General features: G+C 42.6%; 1 protein-coding gene across 2 annotated transcripts in view; it reads left to right on the forward strand.

The window, feature by feature from the left end:
• The window catches only part of USP24 (ubiquitin specific peptidase 24), a 2,799,104-nt gene that overhangs the window by 132,738 nt on the left and 2,644,577 nt on the right, over positions 1-21,789 (forward strand). For both annotated transcript variants that reach the window (XM_069642114.1, XM_069642115.1), the window contains exon 10: positions 5,679-5,837. In XM_069642114.1, coding sequence (XP_069498215.1) covers positions 5,679-5,837 — 159 coding nt within the window. The remainder of the gene's footprint in view (positions 1-5,678; positions 5,838-21,789) is intronic.

Genomic DNA, 21,789 nt, shown 5'->3' on the forward strand with positions numbered 1-21,789 from the left:
ATATGTAATCACATGGAAACAATTTTGGCTGACCACCACTGGGACCAAGAGCCCACGCAACAAATAGATGAATAAAATCAATCACATTTGTCACAAAACAAAAAACGTTGAAAATTCATTGTGTAAAATAAACCAATAGCGAGGTATCCAGGATATTCCCAGATCATACCACAAAGGAGGTGTTGGCTTCACCTCAACAACCAAATCATGTGACCTTGCACTCATGGAAAGGACACCATAACAAACAGAGCTCAGCAAGGAAGGTTCCAAACCTAGTGCCCAACACAGAATCCCTGTAATATAAAAACACATCAGAGCTGACAATTCCCCCCTGTCTTTCAACTCTGCAAGTGTTACGAACCGCCTGTCAGGGAATAGATTGTGGTAACAGCACACCTTCATTAGTTTAATGAGGTTAATAAAGCCTCTTTCGCTAGTAAAGGCGATCCCTGGTGTACATGTAACTGGTAGTATTGGGGCGTAGAGGATCTCTCCCTTTGCTTTGTGTTCTGTACGGGTTCATGCCCTGCATGTCAAGTCTACCAGGTTGTTAGTTTTAGACGCCCTGTTGGTTGCCGTGAGGATGACCGATTGCAGTAGGTATGGTGCCGCTATCGCATGCTCTACCTCTACATGCCTCCTGTCTCCATGACCCCCAAACCAATAAAGGATGAATCCTGCTTGGGCTCCTTTGTAGTTTCAAAGTCGGGTAAAGCTAGGCCTCCCGCATGTATCGGATCTACCAATTTGTCCCATAATATTCTGGGTTTTTTCCCCTGTCCAAATAAACTGCGTTATCCTGGATCTCTGGTCTTGAAAGTACTCTGCCAGTATTGCAATCGGGACATTCGTAACTATGTATAGAAACAGGGGATGTAACACCATTTTGATAAAGGAGATTCTGCCATAGATCTTACAAGGTAGATTCTTCCATCTGGTCATGGCATCTCTGGCTTGTTGAAGCACTTTTTGATAATTCTTCTTACATGTGACGGACACGTCCCGGGCGATGTTGACCCCTAAATATCGAATTTGTGCAGTGTGCCACTGAAACCCCCACCCATCTAGATACTGTACCACTCCGTCCGTAAATGTGAACAAGACTGATTTTGCTATTTTAATCGTGAGCCCAGAGAAGACCCCGAACTGCTGAACATCTCTCCTAATGGGATCTAAGTTGTTTCTAGGGTCGTTAATGAAGAGGACCATGTTGTCCGCATAGAGGCAAATTACCACCCTATGTTTGTAAAGCTGGATCCCTCTGTGCAGATGAGCTTCCCTGATCGGGTGGAACTATTGCCAGTGGAAATAATGAGCGTGATAGAAGGCATCCCAGACGGGTGACCCTCCCCAGTTGTATTTTTGGTGTGAGCTGCCCGTTCACCCGTATTCTGGCGACAGGCTGCATGTAGAGCAGTGACACCATAGCTATAAAATGCTCGCCCATCCCCATCCTGTGAATAGGAAAGGCCATTCCAGAGTCAAACACCTTAATAGCATCTAGTAAGGCGGTCACTATTGGATCTTCCTGTCTTGGTGCTGAAATCAGATCAAACATTCTCTGTATCTTATAGGTGGAACGTCCAGGAATGAATCCCGACTGATCCGCCCTTATTGTACTCATCAGGGGTGCCAGTCGATAGGCTAGTATTTTGGCCAAGATTTTATTTAAATTTATGAGAGAAATTGGTCTGTATGATGAGCAGTCATTGGACGGTTTGTCCGGTTTAAGTAGCACCACGGCCAATGCCTCCCATAGGGATTCCGGTAGAGTGCCTTCCTGCAGACCCTGATGGTACATTTGTAGTAAATAAGGCGCAAGCTTCACAGCATAGTGTTTGTAGAATCCCACTGTGAGCCCGTCTGGCCCAGTCGACTTCCAGAAAGGTAGGGTTAGAATGGCACTCAACACCTTGTCTAAAGACACCGGGCAGCCTAACCTCTCCCTTTCCTAGTCTGTGCACCATTGTAGGGCTACCTGGTCCAGGTATTTATCCACCTCTTCCTGGGAGGTTTGCGTCTGGCAGGAGTATAGCTTGCCATAGACCTGCCCGAACTCTTGTGTAATTTCTAGATCTGCAAATCTCGCCACCCCTTGGCTTTCCGTTACTGACAGCACCCGCTCACTGTTTATCCATCCTTGTGGCTCTCGCCAGATGTCTGCCTGGTTTTTGTCCATCCCCCCATATTGCTGCACCGCTGTTTTCCGCCCAACTAGTTTAGCCTCTCTATGTGCTAGTTCCTTAAACTGTTGCAGATGCTGCATGATTTCTGCTTATTCTGAGGGGTTCGGTGTGGCTGTCGCTGCTTGCAGCGCGCTTATCTGAACCTCTGTCAGCTAGTTCTCTCCTAATCTGTTTCAGTAACCCAACTTTTCTCGATATACAATCCACTCTTATCACACATTTAAAGATCTCCGAGAGGATTCTGGCCGAATTGACTGACCCATCATTAATCTCGAAAAAAGAATCAATCGCTACTGCTAGACCCTCTTGCAACAGGGTGGCTGTCAATCCTTCACTCTTAAAACTCCAGGGTCGCCTTACCCTCTACCGCCCCACCAGCTCCATGTTCATTAAAGCCGGGGCATGGTCCGATAGTGTGCGTCCCAGGATGACCACCTCTGTAATTGCCCCCAGTATTGTTTGAGAAACCAAGAAGTAGTCTTGACGGGATGCTGAGTTGTGGATAGATGAGTAGCAGGTGTACTGCATTGTCTCCCGATTTCTTAATTGCCAGGCATCTTCAGCCTCCCACGTTTGACACATGACCCGCAACTTGCCGGTTGCCTTAGTGACCAGGCGGTATGGGCCCCCTGTGCAATCCAGGCTTGGGTTTAGGATGGCATTAAAATTCCCAGCCCAGATGATCTTCCCTGATTGGGATCCCCCAAGGTGGAGATCTATCCTCTCAGCGATGTTAGTGTCCTGATTCGGGCCATAGTTAATAAAGGTGTAGAGTCGACCCTGTATAGTCCTCGTACTATTACGCCCTTCCCCTCCAGGTCTTTGATTGTGGCAATCATGCAGAACCCTATGAAGCTGTGAATAAGAATGCATACCCCTCTTGCATACGAGGAGTAGGATGAGAAATAGCAGGGACTTCCTGAATTTCGACAGTACCTCTGGTGTTAAGTGCGTCTCCTGCAGGAACGCCACCCCCACCTTGTGTCATTGCATATATAGTAAGACCATGCAGCATTTAGATGGACAATGTAGCCCCTTTGCATTCCACTTAATACTTCTAAGTGATCCTGCCATTATGTACATGCAGTGGCAATCCTTTCCTGTGTCTCAAAATATGCCCCATGGAAATCATTTTTGTGCACCCCAGTTGTGTCTGTAGCCATTTCTGGTTCCCAGCAATCCTCCCTACCTACTTGCTTCCCCTCACCCCGTTACACCCCCACCGACAACCCAACCTGTCAGTAATATGATCTCCTCCCCCCACTCCAAGTTGACCACCCTAAAAGGTCAGCATTCCCCTTACTTCCCTTTGACAAGCTGGAGCTTCCGCTTGAGGGAGCAGCTAGATGCCCAGACATCTCCAACACCTTGGGTATATGAACTGCCATTCCCCGGTCATTGCCGGTGCTTTCCCATCACTCGTGTTGTCAAGTTGCCACGGATAGTGAAACGGAATGTCTTTTGCAGCGTCACTCATTGTTTTCCCCCCATGTCTGGAATTTTGTGGTAACTGTTCAAGGAAAGCGTAAGCTTCATCTGGAGTGTGGAAGAATAGCGTGCATTCCCTGTGTTCTATTCTCAGTTTGTCGGGGAACATCATAGAATAACGTATGCCTCTCTCTCTCGCAGCCTTTTCTTCACATCTGTATATGTCCTTTGAGGTGCTTGCACCTTGTTGGAGAAATCTGGGAAAAGTTTTATGGTGTCTCCTTTATATGTCGGGGTTCCTTTTTCCTTTGCCTTACGAGGAGCTAGATCTCTATCCCGGTAGTTCAGCATTCTTGCTATGATCAGGCTTTAGGAGGTCCCGGGTATCAGCCTCTTCCCACTTGGTATCCAGTGTGCTCTCTACAATAAATACTGCCGAGAAATCTTCTGCACCCAATGCTTCTCTCAGGATCTCTTTGACTAAGGGTTCCACGTTTCTTTGCACCACCGCTTCAGGCACACCAATTATGCGCAGGTTATTCCTCCTGGATCCAGATTCGAGGTACTCTGTTTTTCAGTCTCATCTTTTATTGCCTGTTTCACCCGTCATGTACGGTGATGTCGATGCAGACACATCCTCGACGGTCGGTATTCTTCCTTCTGCTTTGTCTAGTCTCTCCCTGTGTTTGTTGAGGCGGACCTGCATATTGTCCACCTTGCACGTTAGGGTGTCCATCTTCCCATCGAGAGACTGTATACAACTTTGTAGTTGGTTAAACATCTCCTTGATGTCGCGGAATGCAATTGAAGTATCCTCGGTCATAGGCTGAGCCCCCCCATCCTGTAAATCCTCCATGGTTTTGTCACTTTTGGCCTGAGAGGGGGTGTTGAATTGGAGTTTGGATTGCTGTTTTCCCCCTTTGCTTGCTTTGGACATCTTGCCTGGTATATGGCTGTTTTCTTCACTCCGGGGGGGCCTTGGTTCACCTTCAGAGGTCAGTTACCCAGATTAGCGCCTGTAGTCATGGATTTAATCTCCTGCCAGGTAGCTATTTTCCAGAACTCTGGTTACTGTTTGGCAGTGTCCGATTGAGTCCTGTGTTTTTCATAGTTTCCCCTTTGTGCACACTCTCAAATAATGTTCTGATTTGCTGGTTTTCTTTTATTGTGCTGGTAGGCCACGTTCCAGCGGCCAGACTCTTTCCGGGGTGAAGTGTGACAGATCAGCTCCACAACATCCCCGTTGGTGTGGGCGTAGGAGAGTAATGTCCTTGTGCAGACTCAGTTCCGGGTCCTCTGCTTGTCAAGTTGCTTTGTGCTGTGCTAGCCGTGAACCGAGGCACACCAATCCCTTGTAGTGCACTAATTAAAACCGTTTTTGTGCGACTCAGAGCTCAGCAAGGGGGGGTGGAGGCATCAGCTGCAGTGCTTGTGCATTGTCAGACTCAAACATTTTAGTACATTATCTGGCTTTCCTGGAGTTCTTAACCATGCAACAGTCCAAGGTGAAAACTCTCCACGTTCACTTTCAAATTCTCACCTGGCAATGCATCACTTGTCTTTACAGCTTGTATTCGCTCCTCCTTTCACTCTGCCATGCATTTGTGAATGCGGAAGCACCTGAAGGCAGCAGGATCCAGGCCAGGCACAGTTGCCACAATATTAGCAGCCACCCTGAGACAAGGACCTTTCCTGCTTAGCCCCTGATCATTTTACCAGCCCTGGCTTAGTTTAATAATGGAGCTTGAGTTGCACTTTGTATTGCTTCTTGCTGCCATGGTCAGCCGAGGGCTATGCCTATTAGACCAGCTCTGCCAGCCCTGGGAAACAACTGTTCCCTACCCACACCAGCCCTCCACTTGCGGTGGTTGTATTATGAATATCTCCATTCACTTTCCGTTGACCTCTGGCTGCAAGCTTCTAGTTTAATGCACTCTTCTCTTGATTTCGGCACGCACACACATGTTTTATGTTAACATTCTTTCAGGCTGCAAATATGAATTGTATACGTTTGTTTTAAGACCTTTTGTAATGTCGGTCCTAAAAACTGATTTGTTTTTGCAGAGGCTGGTCAGTATCCCAGAACTACTGTCTGCCATTAAACTGCTGTGTATGCGCTTTCAGCCTGACCTGGTTAATAGGGTAGATGATCTAAGATTGGATATTCTGCTGCGCATGTTGAAATCTCCACACTTCAGTGCAAAAATGAACTCCCTAAAAGAAGTAAGTTTGCATTTTTTTTAAATTCGCCACATATTTTTATTTGAATTGAGTATGTGATGGTTTGTATTAAGGTATCTTAGAATGCAGAGTTTGGTAATAATGTATGCCCAAAAAATGTAACAAGTTGCATTACTGTCCCGTTTGCATGTATGTGTGATAGATTGGCAAATTCTCAGCAAGTATCTGCAATAGTCTGCCAGCACAATGAGCTATAGGAGGTTTGACGTGAAGGGGTTGGCAAGGTGCGATGGCAGTTTTCTGGAATTTCTGGGGTTAGTGAGGGTTTTCTTGAGTAGCTTATCCTGTTTTTGGTTTCTTGTAACATTGCAATACTGCTGAAAATAGTTGAATAGGGTGAGGTACGGAGGGACTGAGGCAGTGGGCACATATTTCTAACATTGTGATGTTTGCATGGGTCAGCTTGCTTGACGGCCAAATGGCATGCTTTAGCTAGTTCAGGTAATTTGATGTGCTGTTATTTTCAATTCAGTGAATTTTGTAAGGTCCTCATGTGTGGTGTTTTATTACATGGGTGGGAGGTTAGTGAGTTTCTATTTGAGAAATGGGGTGGAACACGTTTGGAGGAGAGGTTACTATGCCAGTTCATTTTAGGGGTCAAATGGTTGGCTGCCTGAAGGATTGAGTAAAATTTGTGTTGTGGTATGAAGCATTATACTTGCTAGGATTGCTCATTTTGAATTGCTTTTTCAGGCTGTTCAGTGGATTTTATTCTGTTGTAATAATGTGCCTTCTTGTGAAGAGCACTGCACTCTTTTAATGTCTGAAATGTTTTAGATTATCTTGTCTTTGCTAAAGTATTTTGCATCCTGTACTTTTCGTTTTAATGTTGTAAAGATGAGTGTGAACCATTAATTTGGGGAGCTTCAGATTGTGTTGTCAAAGGCGTGTGTGAAAAGTGTACTAATACATTTGTAGATGATGCAAGGCATTTAGAGTGGTTTAGTGATCTGTGGAGAATCCATGTTTGGTTAAGTTTCTATTTTCCTCATAAGCACCAACTTAAACAAAAAACACTTAGATTTTTGCACTTGTGCTGTTCCAGGACAACCCTGAAAGTATGGTTGTGCGTTTGGTGGGCTATGGAGTTGCATCTGTCAATTCCACACATGTTCTATGAATAAAATGGGACACATGCATTTATTCATTTTTTGGTATTTCTAATGTGCAAACCTGGCTGAGAGGCAACAGAGCATTGCTTGAGAGGATACACTAATTGTACCAAAAATAACCTATCCGTATTATGTTGTCCCTTTAGAAGACTGTTGAGCAAGTGGATACATAGGGTTGTATATAGGGGATAAAGGTTGAAGAGTAAAAGTCAGATCAAGTCGGGGACAGGACTGTGGCAGTGGCTCTCACAGATTGTAGGACCAGGAGATTTTCTCTGAAAAAATGTAGTAGTCAGCCCATTTCTGAAATTACAAGGGTTGGGCGGCCTGAAGTAGAGCACAATATTGTTCCATGTACTTGCCACATACGTGGCAAATTCTTTTCTGTTTTTGCTGTTCTTGGATGTGACTTTTTCTGTGGTCAGAGGGGCTTTGACTGAAGTCCCCCCCACCCACATTAACTGCAAATCTTTCTTTTTTTTATGTGCTCCTATGGTAGCCCATAAGGCTCATCGGTTGTTTTTGGCCCAAGTGTTTTTATATCGCCCTGCAAAAATGTTTCACAGTAGGCTGTTGCCCTTTTTAAAACATTATTTTTTTTAATTGTCATTGTGGGGTTTATGGCGTCTCGCAAACCTCCTCCCTAACCCAGCTGTCCGTAGCGTTTGCTACCTTTTATACTGAGGTGTTCGCCCTGAAAGCTGGCTCACTACCTTCCTCCAGGGACTTCCTAACTTTCCCTACAATTGGCATGGGTTAGTACTCCTCACTACTCTACGCTGCCGCCTCTTCCTCACTATACTCGTCCGGGTTCCCTCTTTGGCCGGGTTCCCTCTTTGGCCGGGTTCCCTTTCCCTTTCCCTTTCCCTTTCCCTTTCCCTTTCCCTTTCCCTTTCTCTTTCTCCCCTCAGTGATCGGGTCTCTGCAATGGTGGAGTTATGCATGGGCAGGCTGTTCTGTCTGTTTCTTCCATCTGCTCTTCTTTCTCTTGCATGCCAGTATCTGAAAACGATGCTGGCAAGCATATATGCGCATAGGCAAGACTGAAGACCGGGTTCTGTACAGATACAGAGTGACACATGGGGTTGGGAAAAGTAATTGGGCTCCCCTTGGCTGTCACGGTTTGCTTCAGGAGTGGGACTGGCTCTGGCCCCAACTCTGGTTCTCTTCTGACCCCGGCTGGGAGGGGTCCCTGTCCTCCTTTTGACAATGCCCATATATTTACCTTTTTACAGCAGCTGTAAATTACTTTTGTTTTCATCAGGGGTGCAGTCTGATTTACCACATCAGTATGCTAATAAAACTAGTATTGGTAGCATTTTAGGTGCTAATGTATTTTTCTGTGTCCTACTTAGCCATTTTGTTTTGGGCCTTTTCTTTGGGGAAACCAACCACAAGGCAGGGATAAAATGGCACACTAGCCCAGCCCTCACCCTGCGGAGAGGTTTGGCTATTTTACACTGGACCCTAATTGTAGGCCAGCCAGCATGCAAACTGTGTTTGCTGCACCTGAGTGGTGGGCAGGCTTTAGTGCCCCATTGGCTTGGCGCAAAACCTATGTGTAGCTGCCCTATTGTGTGATGGAGATCTAGTTTAGGCCAACCCATGAGTGAATGGGTAGGTCCTGACCCTTTCTGGTCACTGGTGTTTTTTATTTTTAGGGTTGCATAACTGGCTGGAGGAGTTTTTCCTTCAAGCTGCTAAAATTTTAGGACTAGGTCTGGCCACACTGGATGAATCCTGCGTCCTCTTTCTTATGCTACGATTTTCTGTTCTGGCTTCTGGAAATCTTTCCTGGGCTATACTTGTCCTCCGCAGGGTCCTCATCACTGGATTGGCTGGTTATCCTTTGCTAGACTATTTTCTGGGCAGTTTTACCACAGTCTTCACAAATTATATTCTTGTTCATGCGCCCTGGGATGAGCAGTAATCATCCAGATGGCTGGCGGGCCATCGCTTTCCCACCTATGCTATTTGCCTAGGCTATCCTGGGTCGGCACTGCCATTTTGTCGTGGGACTGTTTATTTTTTTTTTAAATTATTTTTTTAATTATTATTATTTTGTTTCCTGTGGTTGGTTGCCCTGTCTTGCCCTTCAAGCTGTTCTAATCCCTTTGGTCAGATTCCCATGCCTTCTGGGTTTCTTCTCCACTGTTGCTTTCACTCCTGGGTTGTGGGCCACACTACTGGGAAGGATGATTCTTCTTTTGAGTCGTTTAATTTGTTGTTGGTCTGAGGTTCAAATCCCTGTTTCGCAGGATCCTGTACTTAATAGAAGATACTCGCCAGGTTATTTCACAGTTAATGAGCTGTGTTATAAGGAACTGCTTTCATGAATAACTTTGGGCCCTAGGCTGATGGGTTATTTTTGAATCATAACCTCAAGAGTCCCCTTTGTACTTGGCGCGAGTTTCTGCAGGTGCCCTTGTATCTCGGCTCACCTTTGGTTAACATTGTCCCAAATCCTTCTTTGCTTCCTTCCTCCCTGGGTCTACTGGGCCTTTGACTTGAAACTGGAACACTTTTGGTGCTTTTTTCCCCTTTCTCCACATCTTTGGGGTAGAACACGCTTAAATGAAATTCATATCAAAGTCGATATGATCTATGATCTGGCATTTATAACGCGCCTATAAACAAGTGTTTCAAGGAGAATTTGATGTAGTTTTCAGAAAATGAAAATTGCGTACACGTGTGAACTATAAAACTCGTACGCCTCTAGTATGTATTGAAATCTCACAAAGTTAGAACTCATTTTAATGTGAGCTTTCATATGTATAGGTGGTGTATGATACATGTGCATAATGAATTTGCATTTGTTAAACAAATTTGGAAGTATGTTTGGGAGATATGTGTTTCGAACATGCAAACCAATGTCAGGACTGAATTTTCAGGAAAACTTAAATTGCTTACATGTACAAACTGTAAAACCTAGATACTCCTCTTAAACATATTGAATACTCTCATCAAAGTCAATGTAAGTTTTAATACTTATAGGAGGCGTATGGGACGTGCATTTTATGACTTTATACTGTACACTCACATACCATACATTTACACACCTTACACTCTTAGGGTTCATGGTCTTTCGGACATGCTACTGTACATTTGAAAACAATTGCGTACATGTACTAAATGTGTACTTGTGCTATACCCTGACACTTCACAAAAAAACTCATTATAGATGAAAAAAAACCTTTATTGAAGAGTTTAGGCTCATCTAATAAACTAAAGTGAACAAAAAGTGGGAATAACAGTTCAGGTACAACCTCATACCACTACTGATTTATCCATGAGACTCTAATTTTAAACAATCACTCCATTCTTCTTACATTTTAACCTTCACACTCCAAGTATGATGCAGGTTGCGCTAATATAATAGTTGAAATAATAATCACTCTCTTTTTACTGGACTTTACTTATTACTGGTCTTGTTATTTTTACTGCTGCGGCTGCGCCGCCACCTGCAGTAAACTCTTTTCAGCGACCTCCTTTCTTCATTTTTATTTCTGTTTGCTTTGTTTCTCCCACAGCTCCACCTTGCTGCACGCCCCTCTGCCCGCCCACTTCCACACGTCATCAAACTATAACAGTGAGGTGCCCACGCATGACGCGCGTGCATCGTGAAGTGCCATAGAAGTGGCTGTTGGGCTGTTAGGCGAGGGGCGTGTGGTGAGGTAACTTCTAGTCTTCTTATTTTGTTCATCTTTTGATGGGGCACTGCTATATGATACTTTTAAAGCTTTGAGCTCTGTGTGACCTTTTTGACCTATGTTACATAACCTATTGGGTACTGACGTGTCTATATATAACTGTGTATTCCAAGCCAGTTCCTGTTTGTCCATTGATATATTGTAGATACTGCAAATTCAAACTGAGAAATGGGAAGCATATCTATGATCCTCTTAAGAAAACAACCGATAGCAGATCACATGCTTCAAAAGATAATTCCAAGAATGTACTGCTCAGTGGGAAAAGATCTCTACTCTCAATCTCTGTACAGGATGATGTGTCCTTACCTCCCAAAGTTACCTCTTCCTCTAGCTCTCCTATAGATGATACATAACCCGGGGCTGTGAGCCTAGAGGTAAAACAGGCACAATTGAATTTACCATTCTCCTTAAAGGCAGCTAATGATTCAAAAATAAAATTTAGACCAACAGCTACTGGTATAATTAATGACACCCATAACCTGGATGAAGGAGAAATTGATGCTACAGGTGCGCCTATATCTGACACCTCTGTTAGCATCTGGTACATTAGCAGCACTAGAAGGACGTAGAAGTCTCTTTAGGGCCTTCGACTCCTGCCTCATCGTCCAGTGCATTTCGCGAACAAGTATACTTCCATCTTGTTTCCCTCCCTTTAACTTTTCATCCATCTCTTAGGTCTGTAAATTCGCCTTCAAGAGAACTTTTTGCACAATTGGAGCCTCCATCTTTGGACAAAACTGAGCCTGAATCCTCTTTAAAACACATTAACTGTGATTCTGTATCTGAGCCCAATTCGGTCCATTCCCCTGTATCCTCCATTACTTCAGATGGGGATTCATCTCAAGTACTCGGAACAAGAGATGCATAATTTTCCAGTGCTTACAAGAATCCTCAATCTTTTACATAAAGGAAACAAATACACTCACCATCTGCTTAAAGAACTGAGAGATACGATTACCCTCAATACAGAAAAACTCTCTAAATGAGAAGGCTATATTCTTGCACAGGAAGCATGCCATACATTTCATCTTGCATGTCCAGAAAGAGCAGCTGAAATGGTAAGTAAGAACTTCACCTCTAGGATGCCTCTTACATTGTCATCGACTGCAGGTACACAAACCTGTGACGAACTTCTTTTGGCTAATGGTATTCCCACATCCTTTGTCAACATCATATGTTCAAGCGATACATTACATGTACCACCATCCATTGATTTCTTAGCTTTGGCAAAACTGCAACATGATAGACTATTGCAAGTGGAACAAATATTGTTTAATGCAAAGCTTATCCCTTCAGCATTTTTTGAACCCACAGTGATGACTACTGACTATGTTCAGGATGTTGATTCTCCTGATAGCCCATCTGCTATTACAGATGATATAGATCAAGCAGAGGCTTCTGCTGCACTAAACACTGAGTTGCCACAGACTGAAACTGCAACTTCAGATGTGTACTACACTTCTCGCAGAACCAAGAAAGCTTTTAAAAAAGTTTTAAAAAGAAGACACAAAGCAAAAACTCATAACAAAATATCGAACAGGGAATTAAACGCGGCATTCGATTTACAGCAATCGAAAAACATGAGCACCTACTTTCCCATCTTAGAAAACAAAAAAACTTCAGTGTTAATTCATACATCTCATAGGTCTAATCTGGAGACTATTCAATCCGTTTCTAATCCAAAGCAAGCTATTGTTCATGCACCTCCTTCCACAAACACTGTACCTGTTGGGCCTTTACCTTTACTTTTAATTTTATTCTGAATCCCAGGATGATGTGAACCCTAATGAAAATCTTCCACTGCGTGATCCTCCAAGAGGTCCTCATGCATCCGCTGCTCAATCTTCTGTTATACCTATAGTTGAGAATGTGGCTTCCACAATACCATCTTCCTTTCCTTTGGCTATACACAACTCTACACTCTTATTTCATGAAATCCCGCATGAAGTCAATGGATCTGCACGTATAAATCGGGCATACTTAATGACTTTGCTTTATAAAATTCCTTCCCTCCAGATTCTCACTTCGCAAGATGTGGAATGAATCCGCCTTCCCAATATTAATAACAATCGAATGCTATGTAAATTTCAATCTCCAATCATAGCAAAATTACTTTTGGAGTTTAAATCTGATCTAGCCTTATTAGGGCTTGAATTACAGGCCTTCACCTCTTTGGAAACTGCCTATTCTTTTCTTGAATTTCAACCTCCCATCATCGTCACTAAGCCCTTTGCAATTGATTCCTCTTCTTCAAAAGTGAGTGACAACTCCCAAATTCTAACACAACTCGCTTCTTTGACAACCGTACTTAATGGATTATTAGGACTAGTACCTATCTTGAAAACAATCGCTCCTACACCATCAGCACCTACTTCATAATTGCATGAATTATATATTCAGACTTGGAACTGTTGTGGGCTCAAAGACTTAAATGGTTTTCCTCTATTTCTGTATCCACAGCTCCTGCTGTTTTATTCATTCAGGGAACCATATGAGTCCAAACGATATTCAATTTGATGGCTGCACTTCCTTTTATAAGCAAGCTATTCAAAAACTTTATTAATAATAATTTAAATTTTGTAATAAACCATCTCTTCTTTTACAAGGCTCCTCCTGGTTGATATGAATTTATTCACTCCTTCTTCCAAGAATGTCATACTTATCTCTCTCTACTGGAATCCTAGCATGTTACCTATAGAACAGGTGATTAACGCACTCAATAATATCTTTCTCGAACTTTTGATGAATAGCCCTCATGCAGAAAATCTCATTGGAGGTGACTTTAATGCTTCTCTCTATTCACATCTTTGCTCTGACAATTTAGCTCCTGTGACTGCGCATAACAAGCGCTCTCCATCAAATGGTATTATATGGTCCCGTTTTTTAAAAGACTGGGACCTATATCCTATCCTTCCTAATTAACCCACTTCCTTTCACACATGACAGAGAGGATCTGCCTTCTCTACGATTGATTTTATAGTGGCCTCAAGAAACTTCTTGGGACTACTATCGTCTGTTATCATGGTTCCTTGCCCGTTTAGTGATCATTGTCCAATTACAACAATGTTGACGCTGTCTGTCAAAAAATTTCAGGCATTTTCTAACCTAGCCCTAGCTCAAATCGATCGTAGCACACTGTCTATTCACTGGAATCCTTCTACTTGTAGACGGTTAACCTTCCTCGTTAACCGTGATCGTTGGTCTTTTGCTCAAGCAGAAGCATGCTTGTCAGAAAGCATCCTTGCATGGAATTACAATATGATTCGAACTCGCCTGCTCTCACTAGCTTCTCCATCTAAATCTAGTTCATCAATGGAGGTTCACTGCACCACTCTTTCCATTGCGATAGCAAATCTAAAAACGATCAAGAATCAAGAACTAAGAAAACTAAAAAGTAGGACTCTCTTCCTTGATTACGAGGCTTATATCAGTGTGATGAAGTTACTCATTCAGAAATTCAAAAATGCAATAAAAAGACTTTGCTGTACCGCATTTGTTGATACTAATCAAAGAATAGTCGGGCATATATGCAACCGTAACATCAGAGATATTTGGAGGATTGCACGCACTACAAATGGCTTGGAACTTCCCTCTTTGGACCTGGCCATCGATGCACTACCTGGTCTTTGTGTTTTGAGCAGAAATATTGTCTTCCTTCCATATTTCTTCCTTTTGAAATTTTGAAGTTACTTCATCATATTCCAAATGTATGTCCTTGGTCAAAGTTCGTCATAGTTTTTGCTATTAATAAACTTAAATCATCAAAATGTGCAGGGCCTGATGGTCTGCCACCATGTGTGATCAAAGATGATCCTTTATTTTGGGCGAATATTTTTCTTAACCTCTATCAATCTATTTTTAAATCTAAATCACTTCCTATTTCTTGGTTAACATCCATCATTATACCTCTTCATAAAAAGGGGCCTTTGACCGATCCTCTTAACTTCCGCCCAATTGCACTTATTGACGTAGCTGTCAAAGTGTTTGGACTATTGATCCTCTCTGAGGTAGATAGTTTTATCGTCAAGCATTTTATACTTAGTAAGGCACAAATAGGCTTTCGCAAATCGATGGGAACACAATTGAATGCCACAATCTTGGCTCATTTGACGGCTTTGTCTCGCTCTCCTGTATGTGGTCCTATTTACATTGCTTCATTAGATCTTTCATCCGCCTTTGATAGCGTAATCGAGGGACACTATGGCAGGAAATGCTGAATTTCAAATTTCCTCTGCACTTGGTTGCATTAATAGCACTATTACACCACAACACAAACTTCAAAGTGCGATTACAAGAGAGGGGCACTTGACTGAACCCATTTCAACTTCCATCGGTGTTAAACAGGGGTGTAACTTCACAGCGGTATTGTTTAACCTCTACCTAGCGGACATTGATTGAATTTGGGATGTCCAAAAGTCATTTCCTGTTAGAATAGGCAACTTACATTTAGCTTGGTTGGCATACGCTGACAATGTTCTTCTTTTGGATCGTACTCATGCTGGTCTCCAAAACAAGCTTGGATGCTTTTCTCGCTACTGTATTGAAAATAATCTTTGCGTGAATTCCTTGAAATCCAACATCTTAATTCTAGCTGCTCGCAAAAAACTGGGCAAATATTGCTGGTCGATTGATTCAAAGGAAATTCATTTAGTCTCATATCTTACATACTTGGGATACCATTTTTCTAATCGCACATCGGTGATACACTGGCAGAACCTTTTGAACTGAAAAGTAGCTCCTCTCATTGGACAAATGAAATTAATTTATCACAAATATTGCAGATTCTTGCTCTGTCCCTTATTGTAATTGTATGCCAAAAAAGTGGAGGCCATCATTCTATATGGGTTAGATCTCTGCCTCACAGATCCGGGCATGGTTTTGAACAAACTTCAAGAGAAAATATGGAAATCAACTCTTGGCATGCCCAACTATCTCCCTAGTGCATTATTAAGACATGAACTAGGGGTCAACTCATTAGCTTCACGTTTTGATTGGCGTCTGCTTAATACATATACAAAAATGTTATTTCCGCCTTCAAATTCCTTGTATGAAGACTTCTCTATTATGCTTACCAAATCTAAGCCAATCTCGATTGGACTCTTTCAGAAGCAAGTTCACATGCCGTTAGGGCAGATTAATATTCTCCTAGAAGAATTGCAGTGGAAGACATCCCATGCAAAAAAAACGTTTATTTTTGAATGATTGGGGTACTTACCTCTGACCTAATTCCAACTTATTCTTCTTTCTCCGAATACTCAAACTTCAGGCATAGTCAATGTCCTCGACTGCAATATTTAAATCTATGCCCTTGTCCTGAGGCTTGTAAATTATGAGATTTAGACTGGATTTATTTTATACCAAATCTTGCACTAAACACTGGTATTCGAATGCATCGTTCACCTGCGATTTATCCTGTCGTTTCTGCGATCATGTTGATGCAGAGGAAACGCTAAAACATTTATTCTGCTTTTGCCCATATTTTGAACAATCACGATTACTTACCTTGAAAGAGTTTCACAATGCAAATACAACATTGAGATGTAATCTGATTTGGGTCAGATGCATGTGGGGATCTAGTAATGCAATATTACTGGCAACTGTTAGAGCTATGGTATGAAGAAAAATTTAAGCTGCTCATCCAAAAATCAAAATATTTTGCATGTATTAGCAGACTTGAACAAAGTAATATCTATATGATATAGCACAATGACATCTCTTCGAACTTTTGGAAACATGTTTTCTTTCTTCTTTGTTTGACTAGGATGACGTGAAGATTTTGTGTTAGGTTATACTTTAATGGTATGTTATTATAATTTTTCTTTCATCTATCATTAGAGCTTAAAATATTTTATGAATGTAGATAATAAACAAAGGTATCTCTTCTTTTAACTTGTAAAAATGATCTTTGTCTATTTGTTCTGTTTTTGTAAAGGCACGTATGTGCCAAAAAAAAATACAATAGTTGAAATTGGTCTTTAGTTTTGATTTGTTGTGCTAGAGAGCTAGTGTTTATACTTAGTTTCATAGTTGACTGTGTAGTGTTATACAAGTGTTTGTACCTTAAAAATATTCCCTCTTGTTTTTAGTTTTTTTTTAGATCAACCTTAACTCTTGATTAAAAAATGTATTCTGACGCACAATAAAAGTGTAAATGTTTGTGTGCTGTGCTTTATTTGGTTAATTATGTGGACAAACTGTACTTCAGTGTCAGTCTACATCCCTTCCCCCTTGAGTTAAGCCTGAATGTTCTGCCACACTTCATTCTGTAAGAGATGCTTGTTTTAAATGATATGGTGGGGTTCACTTCCCCTAACAGCTACCAATACAGAGTCTGGTCTATCTTTTGGTTGGAACCCTGTGTACGCTTAGGACGGATAGTTTCACACCACTCACCAGAGAATTGTCTAAGAGTCTCCTTAATAGGCATTCAGACATGCTACATTTTTTGGAAAGGTAACGTTGACATTGGTCGTTACTGCCTTATTGGTGATGCTGACTGTCTTCAAGGTTATGCAGCCCTTGAGTTGCAACTAGTGTTTTTATGAAGTTAGATTCGGGGTAAAATGGCAAGCTGGAAGCTACTAGAAAGTCACTTGCCATCGTGATTTTACTCTTTATGTTGATGTGACTCGTGAATGAGATATTCTGTGTGTGTGTGTGAGAATCCTAGTGACTTTGGCAGTTGGTGACATGGGGGATAGATTCAGGAGTGTTTATGACCATCGGTTTCTTTTTTTTGGAAGGTGTTTAGTGCTCTGTTACGGTGTTTTTAATGAATTTTGGTATTTTAATGTGGATTCATGAATTGTTGCTGTTTTTTAAATCTAATTTATAACCTGTTTTTAGGTCTTCTTGTATGCTCTCAATTATAGACTAATGAATTATTTAGCTAAAAAATGTTTTTATTATGTGCAAACATTTATTTTGGTCTTACTGTTTTATGAATGTGATGTGTGAAAAGCGTTGTGTGCAGAAACTAAAACACAATAAATAATAGAAACAAATGTAAGTATTTGTTGAAATGAGTACTGAGCCAATCTAGGTTGAGGCAGTGTCTGAGTTGTTGTAAGTCAGTGGCTGATGTGACCTTCAGATAGGGATAGGTGTTGTCAGTGTATTGATAGATCTTCATGAGGAGTTCTCCGAGTTGCACCCATGTGAAGATTGAAGAGGACTGGTGAGAGGAAGGATCAATGTGGGACTCCACATTTCACTGGTTGGCATTGTGACCTGCTAGTGCTTATCTAGACAAGCTGATGGCAGTTAGTCTGATATGATGTGAACTGGTTTATGATGATATGGTCGAAGCCGATGCATAAAATAGCGAAATGGAAAGTCCAGTAGGCTTTCATTGAGAGGTGGGGGATTATCTTATTTTAAAGCTTGGACATGGGGAAAAAACCCTTTCCAGATGGTTTTTGGGGCACAATTATGACATGTAGGTGTGGTTAAGATGGAGTTTCAGAATCCACCCGGGAGGTGGATTCTGAGAGGCAGCTCTATTATAATGAAGATGGAGAATACACTAATGCCCAGCCAAGCACAATCAACATAGGTTGAGCAGTGAGGCTTTGACTGAGGAGGATATGGTGGTCTAGGGCTACAATGTGATGCGCATAGAGCACTTCAACAGTTCAAGTTAGGCATATGTACAAAAATATACAAGTTTTGAATAAATTCTAAGCAATGAGCATGTCACGTAAAAATTGGGCCAGCAGGATAGTTCTGGCGCAACATGTTTTTCTTGGAAGGCAAGCAACGCAGGGCAAGACTGGTTTGAATCCCAGTCCCGCACTTGGAGACTGGTCTCCAGCAAGCGTGTTATAAAAGATTGATTGTCAAATGACAACTACTTATGAACATGTATAAATACACTAATGAGGGATTCTACTAATAGAACACTTGCACCTAACCTTTAAAATGATTGTAAGCAATGTTAAAAGCATTACTTTGACCAACTGTGTATAGTTAAGTAAGTGAATCAAAGAACAGTTAGCAGTTTACAACCAGTTGAAGACAGGTAAGTAAATTGTTACAATATAGTTAAAACGCCCTCAAGAAACCCTAGTTTTAAGTCCCTAATTCTTAATAAGTCTTGGCCTGTTAGAAGATCGGGCCTAATGACCAGAAATCATAATTTCCACAAGATTCCCATTGCTGGTTCGCTATTTAAGTTGCAAACAAAAGTGCGGAGGGGGGTTAGGAATAGGCATGCAAACTAGCCCCCCTTAATATGATTATTTTTCTTTTACTTTTTTCTTTTTTTCCCCAGCATCCACTTGAGGGGTTCCTGAATCTGCTGGGCCCTCTTCTAGGCTGTCTAGGTTTTGTCCGATTGAGATGGGTCAAGGGCCCGATGGTGCATAGGTCACTTTCAGTATCTGGTTTGGGCCCAGCTAGTTGGCGGTTCCAGGTTCTGATGACTCTGTACTGAAGACTGGACAGCTGGACAAACTTGGCATGACCGGATGAAGACCTCCATAGAGAGCAAAGGACCTCCAGAACATGAAGTAGACTGGTTGCGGTGGTGGTCCCACGATCAAGCAGCAACCAAATGATCCTTGTGACGAGAACAAAGGAACAGGCCCTGCATGGCTTCTCATCTGCCATGAAGGCAGAAACTGCAGCGAAAGGCAACTTGTCCCAGCAGTTGAGCATCTGCATGTAGAGTTATAGGGTTAAACTTGGCACGGGAACCATTGCAGTGAGGTAGTCCAGGAGAGAGCTGGTCAGTCCACTGGGTTGTCCTGGGACACTTCCAAAGACTTAGCAGGGATTGGGACAGGTTATCTTCCCCCACCCCAGAACTGGGGTCAAAGCACCAGCAAGGGCCTTCTGGAGATGTGTTGAGAGGAGCAGAGCAGTGCTGGTTGACTGCAATGGTTGTCCTCTCGTCTGGTCCTTTATCCTGAATTTGGACTGGAATTGCTCCCAAGCTTACCAATGGTAAGGATCTGCACAGTTCAAACTCAACAGGAACTGTCGAATCATGGACAACCTCTGGTCCACATGTCTGCCCAGCATCAGACGCTCTTTGGTTGGATATGGACTGGGTGCAGACAGACCCAGCCCTTAGATCCGGCCACACACACAGACCACCACCTTGCCAGGAATGCTGTGGCTTTGCCTGGGTAAGAGCCTTGCATACAAACAAATTTCGGTCCTGAGAGGGCAGGAAAACCGTCAAGGCCCAAAATGCCCAAAGTACAGGCACAAATCTTGTGGCGTAGCAGTTTTAGAGTATACAGTACTCTAAATGGCCTTATGCAGTAACATGCAAAAATGCATGAGAAAAGTCAAAAACATGGTAGAAGAATATCCATTGCCACCAGTCCATCATGGACACCAAGTATCCCAACCACACTTCATGCTTAGGTGGTGTGTGCGGTTTAAAAAGTACAAGAATTCCACTATGGGAGACAGATCTCCCAGTAGTGATAGTTTTAAGGACTGATCGTCTCCCCATAAAAAGTGAGCAAATACAAGCTAAGTAGGTTCAGCACTTTAATTGCCTTCAAAAAGTCAAGCCAGGATGCAGATAATGGCAAAAAAGATAGGATGTCTCATTGAAGTCGATGGGATGAAAGTATCAAAGAAAATCTTTCCTAACCGGGGCATTTTAATAAAAACTGACCCAAACATAAATGTTAAATGCAGTCACTGGATTATGCAACACAATGCTTTATTGTAAATAATGTGGACAAAGCTGTATGGGTGATAAACAGGTATTTAATTACAGTTGTCATTACAACAATGTATTTTTGTGTTTTTTAAATGTTTGTGTTAAGTTTGTAATTTATTTTCAGCCAATCCCTACTTTTTCATTTAACATTTTTGAAAGTTATGTAAGAAATTTGATGCGTCACCAAAGTTGCATCATACTTCTAGGTCATCCCGTTGTAGGTTATTTTCTTAAATGCTGGTTCAAAGTTCTGAAATTGACATTAGTGTCCTTTGACACTACCTCTTTTGCTTTTCCAGTCAATGCACTTAGTTTTGCAGCGGGACAGAACCCTTCCCCCAACTTTTCAATGAGAGGGGATTGATGGTGAGGTTTAGACTACCTGACGTATATTAACTAACTTTGTTGGTTGCGTTTTTTGAATTGTCATCTACTCTGTAGCAAGCCACATGACTCATGACATTATTGGAGATATGTAACCATTAAAAAGTGGAAACCTCAGCGCGTCATCAAATTTAGGGATGTAACTGTCCATGACAAGGATTGTCTAATAGCGGATGATCGTCATCCCAAGATCTGTGCATACCATGTTACGGCTATTTGTAAAGCTGGCGGTCACTCTGAGGCATTGTGGTGCTGGAAAGGATAAACGGCTGAACCAGGTGGGGGCGCACCGGAGCAGAACCTAGAACTCAGAATAGATAGGTCTTCAAAGCCTTATGGAACGCTAAATGATTTGAGCAAGATTTTTAAAGCAGATGGCAGGCTGTTCCATTGCTGGGTAGCTGTGATAGAGAAGGCCCGCCCTCCCAACCGAGAACGTTGTAAGGGGGTCACGCACAGCAAGCCTGCTGAGCCAGACCACAGTAGGTGGTTTGGAACATAGCGTTCAACTTTTATGCGTAGGTACTCTGCACCCTGATTGTGCGAAGCTCGGTGCACGGTGCAGTGGGCCTTGAACTGGATACGTTGTGCCACAGGGAGCCAGTGGAGAGAACTCTGCATAGGAGATATATAAGACCCGGAAGGGGTTCCCGTTGCCACCCTAGCTGGCAAATTCTGAAGGTGCTGTAATCTGGCAATTAACCCTTTCGGTTGCGCCAGATACAGGGAGTTGCAGTAATCCAGCCTACTTAGGATCATAGCTGCTACCACCGGTGGACGCATTATAGCGGGAATCAAATGGGGCACTTTCCTTAAGATCTTAAGATGGAAGTGCCCCTGCTGGCACACTGAGGACACTTGGGCTGTCAAAGTTCAGCTGACATAGTCACCCCGATGTGTTTTACCTTCAAGGAAGGAACTGGAAGAGGACCCAAGGATAAAGGCCAGAAAGGGGAAATCCAAAGAGGGTGACCAGGAGGGGAATCCACCACCAACACCTCAGTCTTGTCCCCGTTCAGTTTCAGCCAGTTGTAGCCCATCCACAC

Source organism: Ambystoma mexicanum, chromosome 1q (assembly GCF_040938575.1).
Source record: "Ambystoma mexicanum isolate Mex_15411 chromosome 1q, UKY_AmexF1_1, whole genome shotgun sequence".
Classification (NCBI taxonomy): Eukaryota; Metazoa; Chordata; class Amphibia; order Caudata; family Ambystomatidae; genus Ambystoma; species Ambystoma mexicanum.